This window comes from Mustelus asterias, chromosome 9, assembly GCF_964213995.1.
Source record: "Mustelus asterias chromosome 9, sMusAst1.hap1.1, whole genome shotgun sequence".
Lineage (NCBI taxonomy): Eukaryota > Metazoa > Chordata > Chondrichthyes > Carcharhiniformes > Triakidae > Mustelus > Mustelus asterias.
The window spans coordinates 107,481,479-107,498,083 of NC_135809.1; the positions used below are offsets into that span (position 1 = coordinate 107,481,479).

General features: G+C 42.8%; 1 protein-coding gene and 1 non-coding gene across 20 annotated transcripts in view; both read right to left on the bottom strand.

The window, feature by feature from the left end:
• The window catches only part of sox6 (SRY-box transcription factor 6), a 636,409-nt gene that overhangs the window by 197,588 nt on the left and 422,216 nt on the right, over window positions 1-16,605 (bottom strand). For all 19 annotated transcript variants that reach the window (XM_078220783.1, XM_078220782.1, XM_078220770.1 and 16 more), the window contains 2 exons: window positions 10,517-10,689; window positions 1,853-1,921 (listed from right to left, as the gene is read on the bottom strand). In XM_078220783.1, coding sequence (XP_078076909.1) covers window positions 1,853-1,921; window positions 10,517-10,689 — 242 coding nt within the window. The remainder of the gene's footprint in view (window positions 1-1,852; window positions 1,922-10,516; window positions 10,690-16,605) is intronic.
• LOC144499400 (U2 spliceosomal RNA) lies at window positions 14,494-14,692 on the bottom strand. The gene has a single exon (XR_013498854.1). It is a non-coding gene; the product is annotated as a U2 spliceosomal RNA (small nuclear RNA).

A 16,605-nucleotide genomic window follows, 5' to 3' on the forward strand; every position in this document is an offset into this window, starting at 1 on the left:
CATACATAAGCAATTGTGTTCATAAACAATATTAAACCATTGAGCAAGAAGAATAGAAAAGTAGCAGAATGTAAATGAAAAAGATAAGTTGCCCAGCCACTCGTCCTATCCAAGACACAGCACTGTTATGTAGTTCAGTGTAGTGTGTTGAAACTCCAATCTGCTTAATAGCTTTGAAATTGTGCTGCATATATACTGGATGGGTTCATCTCAACTTTATATGTCCACCACTTACTCATTGATTTTAAATTAATTTGTCGGTGCAGACTCAATGGGCGAAGGGCCTTTTCTGCCCTGTACGACTCTATGACTATCACTATAGTGAACATCACTGTTAAAAGACACAGGAAGCTGCTATGAATTTGTTTAATATTCATACACTGCACAGTGTAAATTTCAAAGCTAATATGTCCTCTGCCCTTATCTCATGGTTTTCTTGTGTATTAGCATTATTTGGTAAGATCTGCAACTTTTCTGTTTGAGTATAGTTGCAGGGTAGCTGATTGGGTTTGGAAAGGCTCTGTCAGCTCTTCATTTGGTATGTTTAGACAAATTCGGTTCCAATGTGAACCATTGCAAAATCACTCTCATAAAAGAGAGGACTGCCAAAGCTCTGCACATTGATTAGTTAATGAACTCTGATGCTGCATGAAATGCTTAGCACTTTCCATTAGAAATTTTCCCCTGCTTGAATTATCTTTTTTTTTTGCACACTTCTTTTCCAAGCCCCACAAAGGCACAAGTTCATGATGACACAACTGGCCAAACCTTCCATCACCTACTCAAGAGCCATACTAGACAGTGAAGGCTGATGCGTTATTTAACCTTGGAATGTGTAGTCAAGTCCAACGCTGATCTCAACCATCATCTGCACATGCATTTTCGAGGCCGCTGGAATGGATAGAATTCAGAATCAAGCAACCTATTTGAATTTCCGAGCTCAGAGCACTGACTAACCACCACCATCCATCCCATTGAAGTCACAGGCTGGAATTCTCCGGTCATTCACGCTGGCAGGATTCTCCGGTCCTGCCGGCAGCGCACTGCTGCCCATGGATTTCCTGCCGGTGTGGGGTGATGTTAATGGGAATTTCCAATGACAGCAGTGGGACCAGAGAATCCCGCCATGAGTAAACAACACGTCGCCTCCCGCCAGTGGGAAACACGTGGGTGGGAGGCCAGAGAATCTCGCCCACAATTTTTGCATGTTACATAAAAGTATTTCTTTTTATTTGGATGATCCAAGTCTACCCTTGAGATAAAGTCATAACATCTGCCATCTGTATTTTACAACAAGTTTCCTACAAGTTTCAGTCGTGCCTGAGTTGGATTGAGAATTCTAGACTGTATGGTTTCCTTCAAGATCCTTCTCTTCACTTTCAAATTCCTCTATGGGTCTCAATCCATCCTACCAAAGAAATCGCTTGCAGCACATATGTCTCCATACACATCCTCTGCTTCCCTCAATAACATTATTTCACATTCATTATTCTATCTGTTCCACCATCAATAGCTACTCTTATAGCCACTGTGCCCCTGCCCCATGGAAATCCCTCCCTAAATCTCTCTGCCATGTCGCCTCCTTCAGCCTCTCCCCGAGCTACCTTTCTATGATCTCGCTCCTCTCTGCCTCAGTGTTCACTGTTTTCCACCATCTGTAAAACACTCTCGAAGCATCTTCCTGTAAATGAGTGCAACTGAAATGCAAGTCATTGACGGCATTTAACATCGCTTCTAAGTGATTTTAAAAAGCTCAGAGAACCTTCGACCACGGGTGAAATATATGTTCAAGTGGAGATCTCACTTCGGCTAAGATGGAGGGGCCAGGAGAGGCAGAGAGAGAGAGACTGACCTGGATTTGCTGTTGGAGAAGGTTGATTTTATGTTGCTGCTGTAATAGTTGCTGCTGTTGTCTTGCGATCTGAAGAAGAGGAAAAAATATATTTAAAAAAAAAACAAAATTAACAAAATAAATCAAAACATAACTTTTTTTTTGCTGTTTCAAATAAGCTGCCAACAAGGGAGAAACAAGTTGTTTTTATTGCGCCCATCCATCTAACTACATTCCCGCTTCATTGAGCATGACAACCCAGTTTTAAGTGTCATTTAATTTTCATTTTCAAATATAATTACAAAGTGTTCACTGTAAGATATCACTCGTCTGCAAATGTGTCAAGATTAATTTGAGCTAGCTTATTCACAAGTGTCAACAGTTAATTACTGTGTCGTGTCTGCATATCTAAATGACATCCTAACTTCTTATTTTGTACGTATTCTTGTATCTTATTTCCCATTATAAGCCGAGTGTATACGCTTGCATGTGGGCAAATATTTGGACATGGAAAGCTTGGTGATCTGAGGCTGATTAAAACAAGCGCAACGTACGAGCTCTATTATACACCGCTCTTCATAATAATATGGTGGGACTGTCAATATGATTTCACTAATAAGCCCCATTTAGGAAGGCATTCTTTACTCTGGAGTGACTGTGGAGTGGGTACCATTGTGCCTTGAAGAACAGAGATGTGACTGGGGATGCCTGACTTTAGATTACGAGATCAAACCACAGAGCACAGCTGCAATCAGCCTGTGATTGTAATTACTAATTCCAATCATTAATAAGGATCATTTTTGGCTGCAACCTTATTCTCAAAAAAAAAACTGTTTTCTAATTTTACGGTCCTATTGTGGCAAATTTCCAACAAGGGTTAAAATCAGAAGATAGGTTTAGAAAAAGGAGGCTCCCCTGTCCCCCTCCCACCCACACCCCCATCCCCCCACCTACCTACACCACAACAGATTTCATCCTATTCTTCCCAACCCCACCATCTTCCCATTGCAGCATCAAGCTGCTTCTTCAGTGAGTCCAGCTTTCCTGGTCTCAGCCACATTTCCTGGCCACCATTCCGGATCATGTGACCTGGATGTGGGGTGAGCTGGTTGGGAACTGCCCTCAGTGGGCAGTCAAAGTTTGGAGTGTGGAGCGAGTAGACTGAATAAAGATCTGTGTTCCCTGATGCATGGCTGTGGAGTAGTTCTTGAGGAGACACCTCCCCACTCAGATTTAACATTAAGCGCTGCTGCAAATTCCTATTTGAGACATCTCTATTGAGTGCAAAGAGACTTAACTTGTGTAATTATTCCTTATCTCTTGAATTAGCCTAATTTCTCTCCTCCGCACTGCCCCAGAACCTGGACATCTGAAACCACAGTGACCCGAATTCATGACAGCTGCTCTGTCCAGTAGAAAAATAAAATTAAAGAGCGAGGGAAATTTATATTCTCCTTTTCCCTTACTTTTTCTAAATGTGTCTGTGGTATGAGGTATGAAGATAAGTAGCACAGTGTTACCCAGTTCTCATACTCTCCAAAGAAGAAAATACTTGAAAGACTCGCATTTATATAGTGCCTATCACAATCTCATGGTATCTTGACGCACTTTACAGCAGATGAAATACTTTTTGGAAATATAGTCATTATTGTAACGTAGGGGATGCAGCAGCCAATTTACACACAGCAAGCTCCCTCAAACAACAGTGCAATAATAACATTTTTTTTTCTGTTTATACTGATTGGATGATACATATTGACCAAGATGCTGGAGTTAACCCCTGCTCTTCTTTGTAATGATGTTGACGCGATCATTAGAGGTTTAACCAAAAGATGGCACTACCAACAGTGCAGCACTCCCTTATCAGTGCACTGGAATGTCAAGCTTAGATGTTTGTACTCAAGTTTTTGGAGTGAGACTTGAACTCACAACCATCTGATTCAGGCAAGAGTGCTACCAGTTGAGTCACAGCTGACACCAAGTCATAGATGTATACACTATCTTTGACTAAATGGTAATTTCTTTCTTTGGTATTAAAAAAAGTCCTCTCATGTTTGTGCCCTAATCCAATATTTGTTTTGATGTAACGAGCCTTTTCCAGAGGAAAGCACTATTTTTTTTCTCAAGTTACCACACCCCAGCCCCCATCTCTATCCTCTCAGCCCCGGATCCCCTTCAAAACTCTTCCTCATCTTTATCCTCGGCCTCTTGATTACCCCTCCCTCCCACTCCAATCCAGCATCTTCTCTACATTTCCAAAAACCCATTTCTTTACCCTTTTTCCTCAGCCTCCTCGATCCAGGACACTGTCAACCTCAGCCTCCGACAACTTTCAGAATTTTCCCTTCAATGTTCAGAGCATCCTTTACCCTTCTTTCTCGGTTTCTTTCGAGGAACGGTTGAGGACTCTGGGTCTGTACTCGTTGGAGTTTAGAAGGATGAGGGGGAATCTTATTGAAACCTACAGGATACTGCGAGGCCTGGATAGAGTGGACGTGGAGAGGATGTTTCCACTAGTTGGAAAAACTAGAACCAGATGGGCACAACCTCAGGCTAAAGGGATGATCCTTTAAGACAGAGATAGATAGGTTCTTGATTAATAAAGGGTCAGGGGTTATGGGGAAAAGGCAGGAGAATGGGGATGAGAAAAGTATCAGCCATGATTGAATGGTGGAGCAGGCTCGATGGGCCGAGTGGCCTAATTCTGCTCCTATGTCTTATGGTCCCATTTACCAAATTTGCCAAACCTTCATGTCAGTCTCATGGAGCCCCTGCATTTTTTTCTCCAACCGGGGTTATCTGCTGCTGTCAATTCAATGTAACTCATTCTCTGAACTCATTCAACAGCTCAGACTGCCAGTTCTTCCCTCCCCTGTCCAATTTGGAAAGTTAATGTGGTGTCAACCAGCTCTCGGGAGTAGTTCTCTTGCCTCAGAATCAAAAGATTGTCGGGACATCATATTTCAGAGGTGGTCTAAGCTGATACTCTGATGCAGTGTGCAGTGCGCTCTGAGGGACAATGTTTCACATGAGATGCTAAACCTTCCTGCGCCTCTCAGATGCACATAAAAGATCTCATGGCACCAACTGAAGAACAGGGGAGTTCACCATGTCATCTTCAGCAACATTTAATCCTCAACCAACAATATTATAACATGTCATCTGGCCATGGCGGTTGGTGACTACACTTCAAAAGTACTTAATCGTTTGCAAACTATTTTGAGACATCCTGAGTTGCAAAAAGCACAATATAAATGCAAGTCTTTTTTTTCCCCTCTGCTTCCTGGACTCTTAATGTGTTCCTTTACATCTTCCAGAAGCTGTTCATTCTCACCTCTGCATTTAGTAGTGACTGGCCCCCTGAGGGCAATTTCACAGAGAGGCAGATAGACTGTAACTAACATCACCACAGGACTGTAATGACAACTGGTGACTGGCAGAAGCAGTGAAATTGGCTGAGAGGCTTGACAGCACCTGTCAGGAACTCCTAGCCTGAACAAAATCAAATACTCTGATAACAGTCGCAAGTGGCAGTGCACGCTTATATTTCCAATTCCATTGTTTGCAATTCCTCTCGATACTGGGCACAAAGGCTAAAGCATTTGGTCAGGGATAATAAGTGTCTCTCACAGCAGCATTTAAAATACCAGAAGGAGCTTCCCGATGACTCAACAAATTTATCCAGTGATTGTCAGCCACACAAACCAGGAAGACACCAGGGTCGATTCCCACAATATGTGGAAGCTATCATTTTGAACACTGTCTATGATTTGTCCCGGGAAAAGAAAAACTGAACTAGAGCTCTTACTCGAGATCACGACCCAATAATCCTGTTCTAGAGACTTACGTGTATGAATTTCATGATCAGACTAGATTCTAACGCTCCTCATCAGTGATTAGCCTGTAGACAGTCACTTTCAAAATGGCCACTTGGGTGAGATACAGGTGCCTTTGGAACCATGATTTGTTGAGGAGGGAATTGAAGAAAATTGGCAAGGATTTTTTTTTTTTTAAATGCACTGTGAAAATAAAGTCTCAGAATAGATACAGTAAACAGCAGGCCACTGTCTCTCGGAGGAATGCTCAGACACTAAAGACAAAGCAGTTTAACTCCAGAGTCTTTCGGTGTCAGTGCTCAGTTAAACTGAATCTATGATTAATCTGAAGCCTGCCTGCCAAATCAAGTGCATTCAACCAGCTTGCCTGCTTAAACTTCCAACTGGAGAATAAAACAGAAAGTCAGGCAGAACCTAAGCATAGGATAAGCAAATAAGGTTCAATTCTGGCCTCGGATGACGGTCTGTGTGGGGTTTGCATGTTCTCTCTGTGTCTGCATGGGTTTCCTCCAGCTGCTCCAGTTTCCTCCCACAGTCCAAAGATGCAGGTTAGGTAGATTGGCCATGCTAACTGCGCGGGGTTACAGGGATAGGGTGGGTGGAGGGGGGTGGGTGGAGGTGGGGGGGCGCAGGAGGGGAGGACCTGGGTGGGATGCCCTTTCGGAGAGTCGGTGCAGACTCTATGGGCAAAATGGCCTCTTTCTGAACTGCAGGGATTCTATGGTTCTAAGGAAAGCAAAGGTAGAGTGGAAATAACAAAAAATATGAGGGGAGGGGGAAGGAAGAGAACCAATAGGTAGAACAATAGGAAAATGAAAAAAAAACTGTGGATGATAATTACAAGAATGTACCATAGAATCTCTACAGTGCAGAAAGAGGCCATTCAGCCCATCGAGTATATTGCGGCATCTCCACAATATACTGGAGGAGAAAAAATAAATATACAAAAAAAATGTCAAGAGGAAAGACAAAAAGCACAAGATAATTTGAAGAGGATGTAGATCTAATTGCTTAGTGTATTGCTGAGGGTACTATTATTAGAATGTAAAAAAGAATAGGGCATTAACATCCTATTTTGGCTGGTCCCAGGAAGTAGGTTGGGGGTTGCAGGCCAGGAGTGTGCAATGTACATCTGCAGATTGCTCACCCAGCTGTGTGTACCATGGCTGTCCTCATGGGGCAGACAGAGCAGTCACCCACTTAGTAATTCATTTTAAATAAAAGAAATCAGATATTGTTGTCAGCATAGTCAGGAAGCGACAACAGAAAATGTGCAAAATATAAATTAATTAAATATTGCCTATACAAGTCCAATATAAATTGACAAGTTAAATAGAAAAACATTAGAAAGCAAAAAAATGACAATGTCCTGTCACCTCCCCTCTGCACACCAACATCTTGTAAATATCTCATATTCTTGAGATATTCTAGTGCTGTCCAATTGACAATTAGAACCCAAAGAACCACATTTCCTGGATTTAATTAGCACCACAACATTCTTCGAGATAAGAAAAATGTAACACTGGCTCAGGCTGGAGACTAATATCCATCCCCAAGTGTTTATTCATCTGCATGAATAGCACTGCTGCCTCACAGCGCCAGGGACCCGTATTCGACTCCCAGCTTGGGTCACTGTCTGTGTGAAGTTTGCACGTTCTCCCTGTGTCTGCGTGGGTTTCCTCCGGGTGCTCCGGTTTCCTCCCGCCATCCAAACATGTGCGGGTTACGTTGATTGGCCATGCCAAATTGACCCTCGTGTCAAGGGGATTAGCAGGGGTTATGGGAATAGGGTCTGGATGGTATTGTGGTTGGTGCAGACTCGATGGGCTGAATGGCCTCCTTCTGCACTGTCGGGATTCTATGATTCATAAATACCCCATCTGGCTTTCTGCATCAGAACAATAGAAGCCAATATGGTTAATGCTCAACAATCAGTAAAGTATCAGGACTCTGTTGCAACTATCCAAGAGTGCATAGCACACCAGTCATCTCGCCACTATTCCCCAGGGAACAGTGGTTATTATCAACTTGTGGTTTATTTAGATCCCTGACATGCTGATTTGTTGCAAATGAACAAGTTGAACCAACTGATAAAACTCAACCAGAAACAAAGGAATAAATAGCTTTACCCAGGAGAATAAGAAATGTGAGCACAAATGGGGGTAACTAATGTTGGATGATGGTATAAACTTTGCAATACTGAATTAGTCACCCATTGCATTGAGTCACATTTTATGCTAATCTGATTAAAACCTTTTACCCAGAAAATCATTCAGTGGAACGTTACAAGCTCCCATGCCAGGTACAGAGAGTTACACAGTGGGAGCATATGTTGAGAATTTGGGTGGGAAAGCCTATGGACCCTCAGGATTTTCCTTCCATTATAATTAATAAATAGAGCTAATTGGCTTCTCCAACCTCCACCTTGTCTCCAATTTCTCCAATATGCGCTCCCGGAGCATTTAACTCGACGTTAGGGACTGGATGCACCATATCGGGATGGTGAATTTGTAAATTCGACCATATTGCTTCATATGACTATTTCCTCGGGTGGATGGAGCTATTACAAGGGGGCATAACTATAGGGTTCGTGGTGGGAGATACAGGACGGATATCAGAGGTAGGTTCTTTACGCAGAGAGTGGTTGGGGTGTGGAATGGACTGCCTGCAGTGATAGTGGAGTCAGACACTTTAGAAACATTTAAGCGGTTATTGGATAGGCACATGGAGCACACCAGGATGATAGGGAGTGGGATAGCTTGATCTTGGTTTCAGATAAAGCTCGGCACAACATCGTGGGCCGAAGGGCCTGTTCTGTGCTGTACTGTTCTATGTTCTATGTTCTATGTATGGTTTCACAAGAGGTTGAAAAAAATTATCTCCTTCAAAAGCAGCAGGTCACGACTAGGATTGATGATTATTAGAATAACCATGGATGCAGACTGTTCCAGCCAAGGCATGGAAGTTCTGGTTAGGTGGTCAGTTTCAAAATTGGGGTTATTTTGACTAGGTGATATCAAATTGGCCATCCAGTTTACACCATGTGCGACCTTCTTCTCCATTGACTTCAAAGAAAAGGAAAATTAGACTTGGTACTATGTTTCTTCGAAGGTGTGCACATGTGTGGCAACAAGCAAGGTATCGTGCAGATCGCTCACTTGTTGTTCCATTTAGGACAACAGGCAAAACATATAAGAGGAACAATGCATTGAACTGAGCAGACCACACACAACAAAGGATTGGAGAGAACATTGATGTGGTGTATAATAATCAACTAATTCAATATTGCCCAGTTTATACTGTCACCCAAACTTAGTTTCCCACAACTTGTGTTTATATTTCTTGTACTGCTGGATTTGACAGCCTGAATTTTGCAGGTCTTGTCGTTCAGAAAGGTCTGTTCTTGCTGGTACTGCCTCACTGGTGGAAAATGGTAAATCCATTTCTTAACAGGTTGTAGCGAGTGCCTTTTTCGTGAATTTATCACAGAATCATTGAATCCTTACAGTGCAAAAGGAGGCCATTCGGCCCATTGAGTCTGCACCAGCCACAATCCCACCCAGGCCCTATCCTCATAATCCTACTTATTTACCCTACTAACCCCCTTGATACTAAGGGGCAATTTAGCATGGCCAATCAACCTAACCCACACATCTTTGGGGTTTGGGAGGAAACCGGAGCACCCGGAGGAAACCCACGCAGACACAGGGAGAATGTGCAAACTCCACACAGACAGTGACCCAAGTCGGGAATCGAACCCGGGTCCTTGGCGCTGTGAGGCAACAGTGCTAACCACTGTGCCACTATACTGCCCACAATTATACAAAATTATTGTTTACTGAGAAGCGATAGTGGCTTGATGATGTTCAATGTATATCATGGGGCACTAGAGAATGACACAGGCAAAACATTTGAAAATTCCTGTAAAATAAGATGATTAACCTAACTCTTTCTGTGCTATGGCTGGGGTGTTGGGTGGGGGAGGTCTATAGAGAACAGCAGGTTGACAGGTTGAGATTGACCATTGGAGATTAAGGATGCTTATTGCAGAATTCTGAATGATTATTGAGAGGCTTGATAGGAAGTTTCCCTCAGGAGCCTGTGTCGACGGATGTTGTGCATGATCTCTGGAAAGAAATGGTAAATGAACTGAGTTCCCTGCTCTCTTGCATAGGCTGAGACAGGCTGAACAGATAAAGGACAGCAAAGATCCACTAAATGAATGGAAGCAAGCCCTCAATCTCAGCTCAGTCATTAGAGTGAGGCGCCAATCAGATGTTGCCCCAGGGAGAAAGCATGAGCCATTCTGGGCACTTCTGAATAGCTTGTTACTGAAGAAACTCAGCACATCACCTGGCTGTCCATCAGCTCCAAGCAATGATGTCTGGGTGCAGGACATCATAAAGGAATGACGTAAAAAGAAACACCTTAATCAAATTCCCCATTTTTCTAGAATGCCTAAAATGCAGAAAGAGGCCATTCGACCCATTGAGCCTGCACCAACAACAATCCCACCCAGATCCTATCCCCTTAACCGCATGTATTTAACCTGCTAATCTCCCTGAGAGTAAGGGGCAATTTTGCATGGCTAACCAACCTGACCCAGACATCTTTGGTCTGTGGGAGGAAACCAGAGCACCTGGAAGAAACCCACGCAGACACAGGGAGAACGTGCAAACTCCATCCCGATCGTCACCCAATGCTGCAATTGAACCCGGCTCCCTGGCGCTGTGAGGCAGGAGTGCCAACCATTTTCATCAAAATCCCTTTCCTTTTTTGCCACTTGGTTGTTGAAATAGCCAGGCCCAGTTAATATACAGCAGAGATGGTTTCCATGCCTCAAGCTCACCTGTTCCTGTTGTTGGCGGGCAAGCTCCATCTGCTGCCTTTGTTTTTCAATTTGCGATGCCGCTAGCTTCTTCTGCTCATCGTGCGCTGCCAGGAGCTGCTCCCGTAAACTAATTAACTGGTTGATCATGGCGGACAGCTGGCGCTCCTTTTCTGCAAGACTTTCTGGTGTACCTGAAGAAGGGGAAAAACGATATTCAGGGTCAACACCAGATTGGAAGGCCAAACTTCGAAATATGTCGTAACAGGTTGGGGAGCAAGAGGTTACATGAGGACAGGAGTAGACCATTCAGCCCCTCGAGCCTGTTCCACCATTCTGTTAGATTATGGTTGATCTTTATCTCAAGGTTAGTGTCAAACCTACTGCAACCAGGAGAGTAAGCTAGGTCATGAAGGTGGTATAGGGCTTGAACTTTCTTAATAGCAAAGTTTGCAGTTCTGAATTATTGTCCAACACTAAATGATTTACTTCCAAATGTACTGTCTTGCAGCCACCCCCTGTGTTAGCCTGTTGGGAGTCTAGAATTACTGGTTGTACTTATGCCAATTGTACTCTTCCTGAATCAGTAATATAAATCCCAAGCATCATGAGTGAAGCTCGGCATTCCCCATCCACCATTTCCATATATGAGTTCGATATAGCTCTTAGGGCTAAAAGATCAAAAGTTATGTGGGTAAAGTGGGAGCAGGTTACTGAGTTGGATGATCAGTCATGATCATAATGAATGGTGGATCAGGCTCGAAGGGCTGAATGTCCTACTCCTATTTTCTCTGCTTCTATAGCACAGCAGGAGGACTGTCACGCCAACAGCACTGAGTTTGGAATTGTGCGCTACTGAGACGGAGCCTCAACCTCCAATTCAGTGCACGTGAAAATGCTTTGGGGCACTGTCCATAATCATGTCTACTTTGAAGTCAATGGATAAATAAAATTGTGGACAATGCATCTACAATTTTCCAAAGCATGCAGCCGTTAGGTGAAGTTCTCTGCTGGTAACACTTGTTTGGCTCTAACACAACTGTCCAGGGCTGTCTCTAGGCAATCGTTCCAGATAATGAAACAGGGTAACAAGGAGGTGAATAAACCACGCTGGCAAGTGCACATATATCTCCCTCTGCAACATTTGAAATTGCAGGGCAAAGCTGTAGACCAGGAATGGACAAATTGCACCTCCTGAGTGACATACAGCTCTTAAATAATTGAAGTGTAGCTGTTAGTAAAGTGCAGCTGTTTGCACCTACCCATCCATTCAATCCCAATGTGAGAGACATGTATTAGCCACAATAATGCAACGGCCTTCTTTCAATTCAGAACCAGCTAAATTGTCATTTAATATCATTGATTTCAGTCCAACTGTCCAGTCATATTGGATTGGGGTATTCCCCACCAATTCGGCAAATAAGAAGACGATCCTGCCATTATAATGTTTTGGGATCGCCATATAAAGTTTAAATCCAAGTTTCAATCTCAAATTGTGAACAGATCATAGCATCTTAACTCATGACCAGTGAGGCAATCATATTAAAAACAGTCCTTTTCAAATCTTCAACCCTTAAAACTTGCAGCAGGTCAAAGCAGAAAATGAGAAATGTAAGCACAGATAGAACTGAGGTTATGAGGGCAATATTATTAATATTATTTTATTATTAATAATTATTATTAAGGCTTCAAAACTACATGTTGGACTCTCCTGGTACTTCTGTACAAGTTGTAGTCCATTCCAAGCACCAGTGAGTGATTAGGTGCTTTGGCCATGCTACATTCTCCCTCAGTGTACCCGAGCAGGCACCAGAGTGTGGCAACTAGGGGATTTTCACAGTACTTCATTGCAGTGTTAATGTAAGCCTACTTGTGACTAATAAATAAACTTCTTTTGTACACTCAACTACTGAGGTATCTCAAGGCAGCCACACCTGCAGTCAACTACATTTCCCTTTACATGCCTGAAATACTGATTCCTATCCTGCAGCTCCAAAGGAATTTACATGAAAAGAACCTGAAGTGAGTAACTTTTGTTCCAAAATTTGAGAGATTAATCATTTCATGCATGATCAACTTAAGAACTATTTTCACATTTTAGCTTCAATGCCCACGTCTATGACGGTAGAGTAATCAACAGATTTCAGTAATGTCATTCAGCATTTACTGGTACATCCCATACATGTGGGGTAATAAACGATAAGATGAAATGAGCAACATTTTTGATTTTGATTTGATTTATTATTGTCACATGTATTAACATACAGTGAAAAATCTTGTTTCTTGCGCACTATACAGACAAAGCAGACCATTCATAGAGAAGGAAATGAGAGAGTGCAGAATGTCGTGTTACAGTCACAGCTAGGGTGTAGAGAAAGATCAACTTAATGCAAGGTAGGTCATTCAAAAGTCTGACAGCAGCAGGGAAGAAGCTGTTCCGGTTGGTACGTGACCTCAGACTTTTGCATCTTTATACAGAAGGAAGAAGGGGTGTGGAGGGATATGGTCCAAGTGCAGGTCAGTGGGACTAGGCATAAAATGGTTCGGCACAGACAAGAAGGGCCAAAAGGCCTGTTTCTGAGCTGTAATTTTCTATGGTTCTATGGTTCTAAGATGAAAGAGAGAATGTCCGGGATGCGTGGGGTCCTTAATTATGCTGGCTGCTTTGTCGAGACAATGGGAAGTGTAGACAGAGTCAATGGATGGGAGGCTGGTTTTTAACTAATGATTTCAAGAGTGCTGGAAATTATTTAAAAAAGACCTCTGCACACAGTTAGACGGAACATGGTGGCACAGTGGTTAGCACTGCTGCCTCACAGTGCCAGGGACCTGGTTTCAATTCTGACCTCTGTCTGTGTGGGGTTTGCATGTTCTCCTTGTGTCTGTGTGGGTTTCATCCATGTGCTCTGGTTTCCTCTCAAACTCCAAAAGTGTGCGGGTTAGGTTGATTGGCCATGCTAAATTGCTCCTTAGTATCAGGGCAATTAGCAGGGTAAATATGTGGGGTTATGGGGATAGGACCTGGGTGGGATTGTTGTCAGTGCTGTGTCAATCGGCCGAATGGCTTCCTTCTGCACTGTAGGGATTCTATGAACATCAAGTATACCCAATATTCAGTCATTTTAGCAAGAAAATAAATTCAAGTGAATGAAGAGGGTATGTATTAGTATTAGAGGCATGAATTATTTTCAAAGGATTAAAATGTTGAATTTGGACATTTTATTTGGTGCATTTCTATCTTTCGGAGTCTGCTTTAGTGTCACCTGGATTAAAGGTCCAGACAGCATTGTAAATAGTTGTCCATTTACAATCAATCAAACTGCCATGGATCCAACAGTTGAAACTGCAGCAGGTGAATGTGCCAATCTGCAGAGTATGAGGTATTTGTTTGTATAAAAGTTGAACTTCATTGGCAATGGGGGCAATTGGACACTGTACTCAAAAAGTGATGTCTACATAAAATGCACACAGCTAGCTTTCAGCTGTATGCAATATCTTGGAACTAACCCAACTAATGTGCAATTCATGCTTCCAACTGAGTCTTTGACCAGCTGTCTGTCTCTTTTTGTTGACCTCTCACTATCTCTTTCCCTTTTCTTTTGATCACCTCCTTGTGGGACATTTCTCTGCCTCTTCAACCATATCTCCTCCATTTCCTCTCTAGCTCTCTCAACCACCGAGAGACAAGCTTATTTAATGCACTTCTTCATCCCATACCTTGAGATGTGCCAGCAAGCCCATTAAGTAATTCAGTCTCTACACGACTCTTCATTCGTATTATCCTTTAGGCTCTCAATTCCTCTGACTCCAGCCCTCTTGTATATTCGTCCAGCCTTTTGTCCCAAGTTTTGTTGGCTGTACCTTTAGCCATCAAGCCCCATTTTTTTAAAAATCCCATTAAATCAAATCAAGTCCAATTCAGAGTCTCAACAAGTGAGACATTCCCGATCTAAGCTGACGAGACAGGGCTCTCACCTCCTGTCTTGGGCTTGATCTACATGATCCAAGCTGATTGGAGTAGGCACTGCACCTCCTCCAAGGCTTGAGCTCATTTGCATCTTAGCCAAAAGGCCAAGATGCCGCTTTTAAAAATTGCTTCATATGAAACATATGAAGCTTCAGTGTAACCTAATGACCTCAACCAAGCGCAGCCGATCCACACTACACTTGATCTTAGCCAAAAGGCCGAGAAGCGATACTCCAAAATATTCTCCTGAAAGTCATCCATCTCTCTACCTTCCTCTCCTTAAAGCCCTGTTGAAACCCACCTCTTTTTTGGTCACCCTTCCTTAAAATTCTCCTGATTGAACTTATTAAGTTTTTCCCTTTTTGCTTTACCTTGAATGTTTTTCCACACTGAAGGTGCAACATAAATGCAAGCTGCATTTGTTGGTGCTAATCTATTAATTGAATTTAAATCATTTAACAAAAGATATTCAAATTGCTAAATGCAAATTAATGAATAATTCAAATTGTTTCAACAAAATAAATGATGGCAAATTAGGAATGGATTTGATTTCTTTGTTCAACGTTAAATTTTAATGAAAGATATCATATGAATGGGCGGCACTGTGGCACAGTGTTTAGCACTGCTGCCTCACAGCGTCAGGGACCCGCGTTCAATTCCAGCCTTGGGTAACTGTCTTGTGTGGAGGTTGCACATTCTCCCTGTGTCTACGTGGATTTCGTCCGGGTGCTCTGGTTTCCTCCCACAGTCCAAAGATGAACGGGTTAGGTTGATTGGCCATGCTAAATTGATGCTAGTGTCAGGGTATTAACAGGGTAAATATGTGAGGTTACGGGAATGGGGCCTGGGTGGGATTGTGGTCGGTGCTGACTCAATGGGCCAAATGGCCTCCTTCTGCACTGTAGGGATCCTATGGAATATATATAAAAACAAGGGTCTGACAGAACTATGATACTCTTTTCTCCTCCCTGGCTCCGACTGAGGTTCCTCCCCAACCCAGCACATGCGCCCTTGCTCCCAATTGGCTCAGCTTCCCACGCGGCCTCTCCATAGGGTCTGGCCCGATCAGGTGACCCTCAGGGATTGCGTCCTTAAAAGTGCCATGCTACCACATGTAGCATACCTCCTTTATACTCATGTCAACTTTTATGCCAACATCAGCAGATGTAGAAAAACACCTCAAATCAATAAGAAACATTTAAGTCTGACAAGTGTAACAACGGGTGGGATTTCCCAGCCACCCGTGCCCCAAGACCGGAGATTCCTGCCCAAGCTCAACGGACCGTTGAATGGTGTGCCGAATTTTCTATCTTGCCCACTACGATTCCTGCGGCGGGCGGACGGGCGAGCGAGCCAGAAGAACTTTGGCCAACCTAGTGAAACTAAAGTGGACTTAACAAACTAAGCAACTTAGTAAGGATAATAGCATCTCCCCAACTCAAGCTGAGCTCTGGTGACCTCACATATGGGAAATTCCACTTACTCGTAATGCTTTCATAATAATAGTTCTCAAACAGAGCTGGGGGAAGTGTAAAAGTGATTCTATAAACAGACTTTAGCTATAACATTTGTACAATTCAGATGGTGTGTTAAAAAAAGATTTTAAAAATCCTTGAGCAAGATGCTGCTCTTTCATTTGAATTACAGTGACTGACTAAAGATTTCTCAGTTGTTAGTACAAAGCAGCTGGAAGACGTATTGTCACCTTTTCCCAATTCCTCCGTCATTTTGTTAACAGTGAAACAAGCCTCCCAGGTGATATATTAATGAGGCACAATGAAGGAAATGTGGAAACATTTCCCCCATGCAAAACAAACCAACACATCCTCACTATTAGCATTTCACAATTTTAATTTGCTCCACTTCCAATCCCACAAACGTTAGCTTTTTTTTTCTTTCGAGGCAGGCTCAAAAACCTGGACTTGCACCAAAAGTCTTGCACATTGCGTTCTTGGCTAATGCTGAATTTTGGCAAGTTTATCCGTCTAGTCCGACAGAGACATTATATGCATAATAATGGATATTGGTGAGTAGCACAACAGTTACAAAGGGCTCAGATATCAGAAATCTGGACATCAAAGTGCAGACAAGCCACAACATCAGCTGAAACTTGAGATTGCTGTGATCGTCATAACGTTTTTTT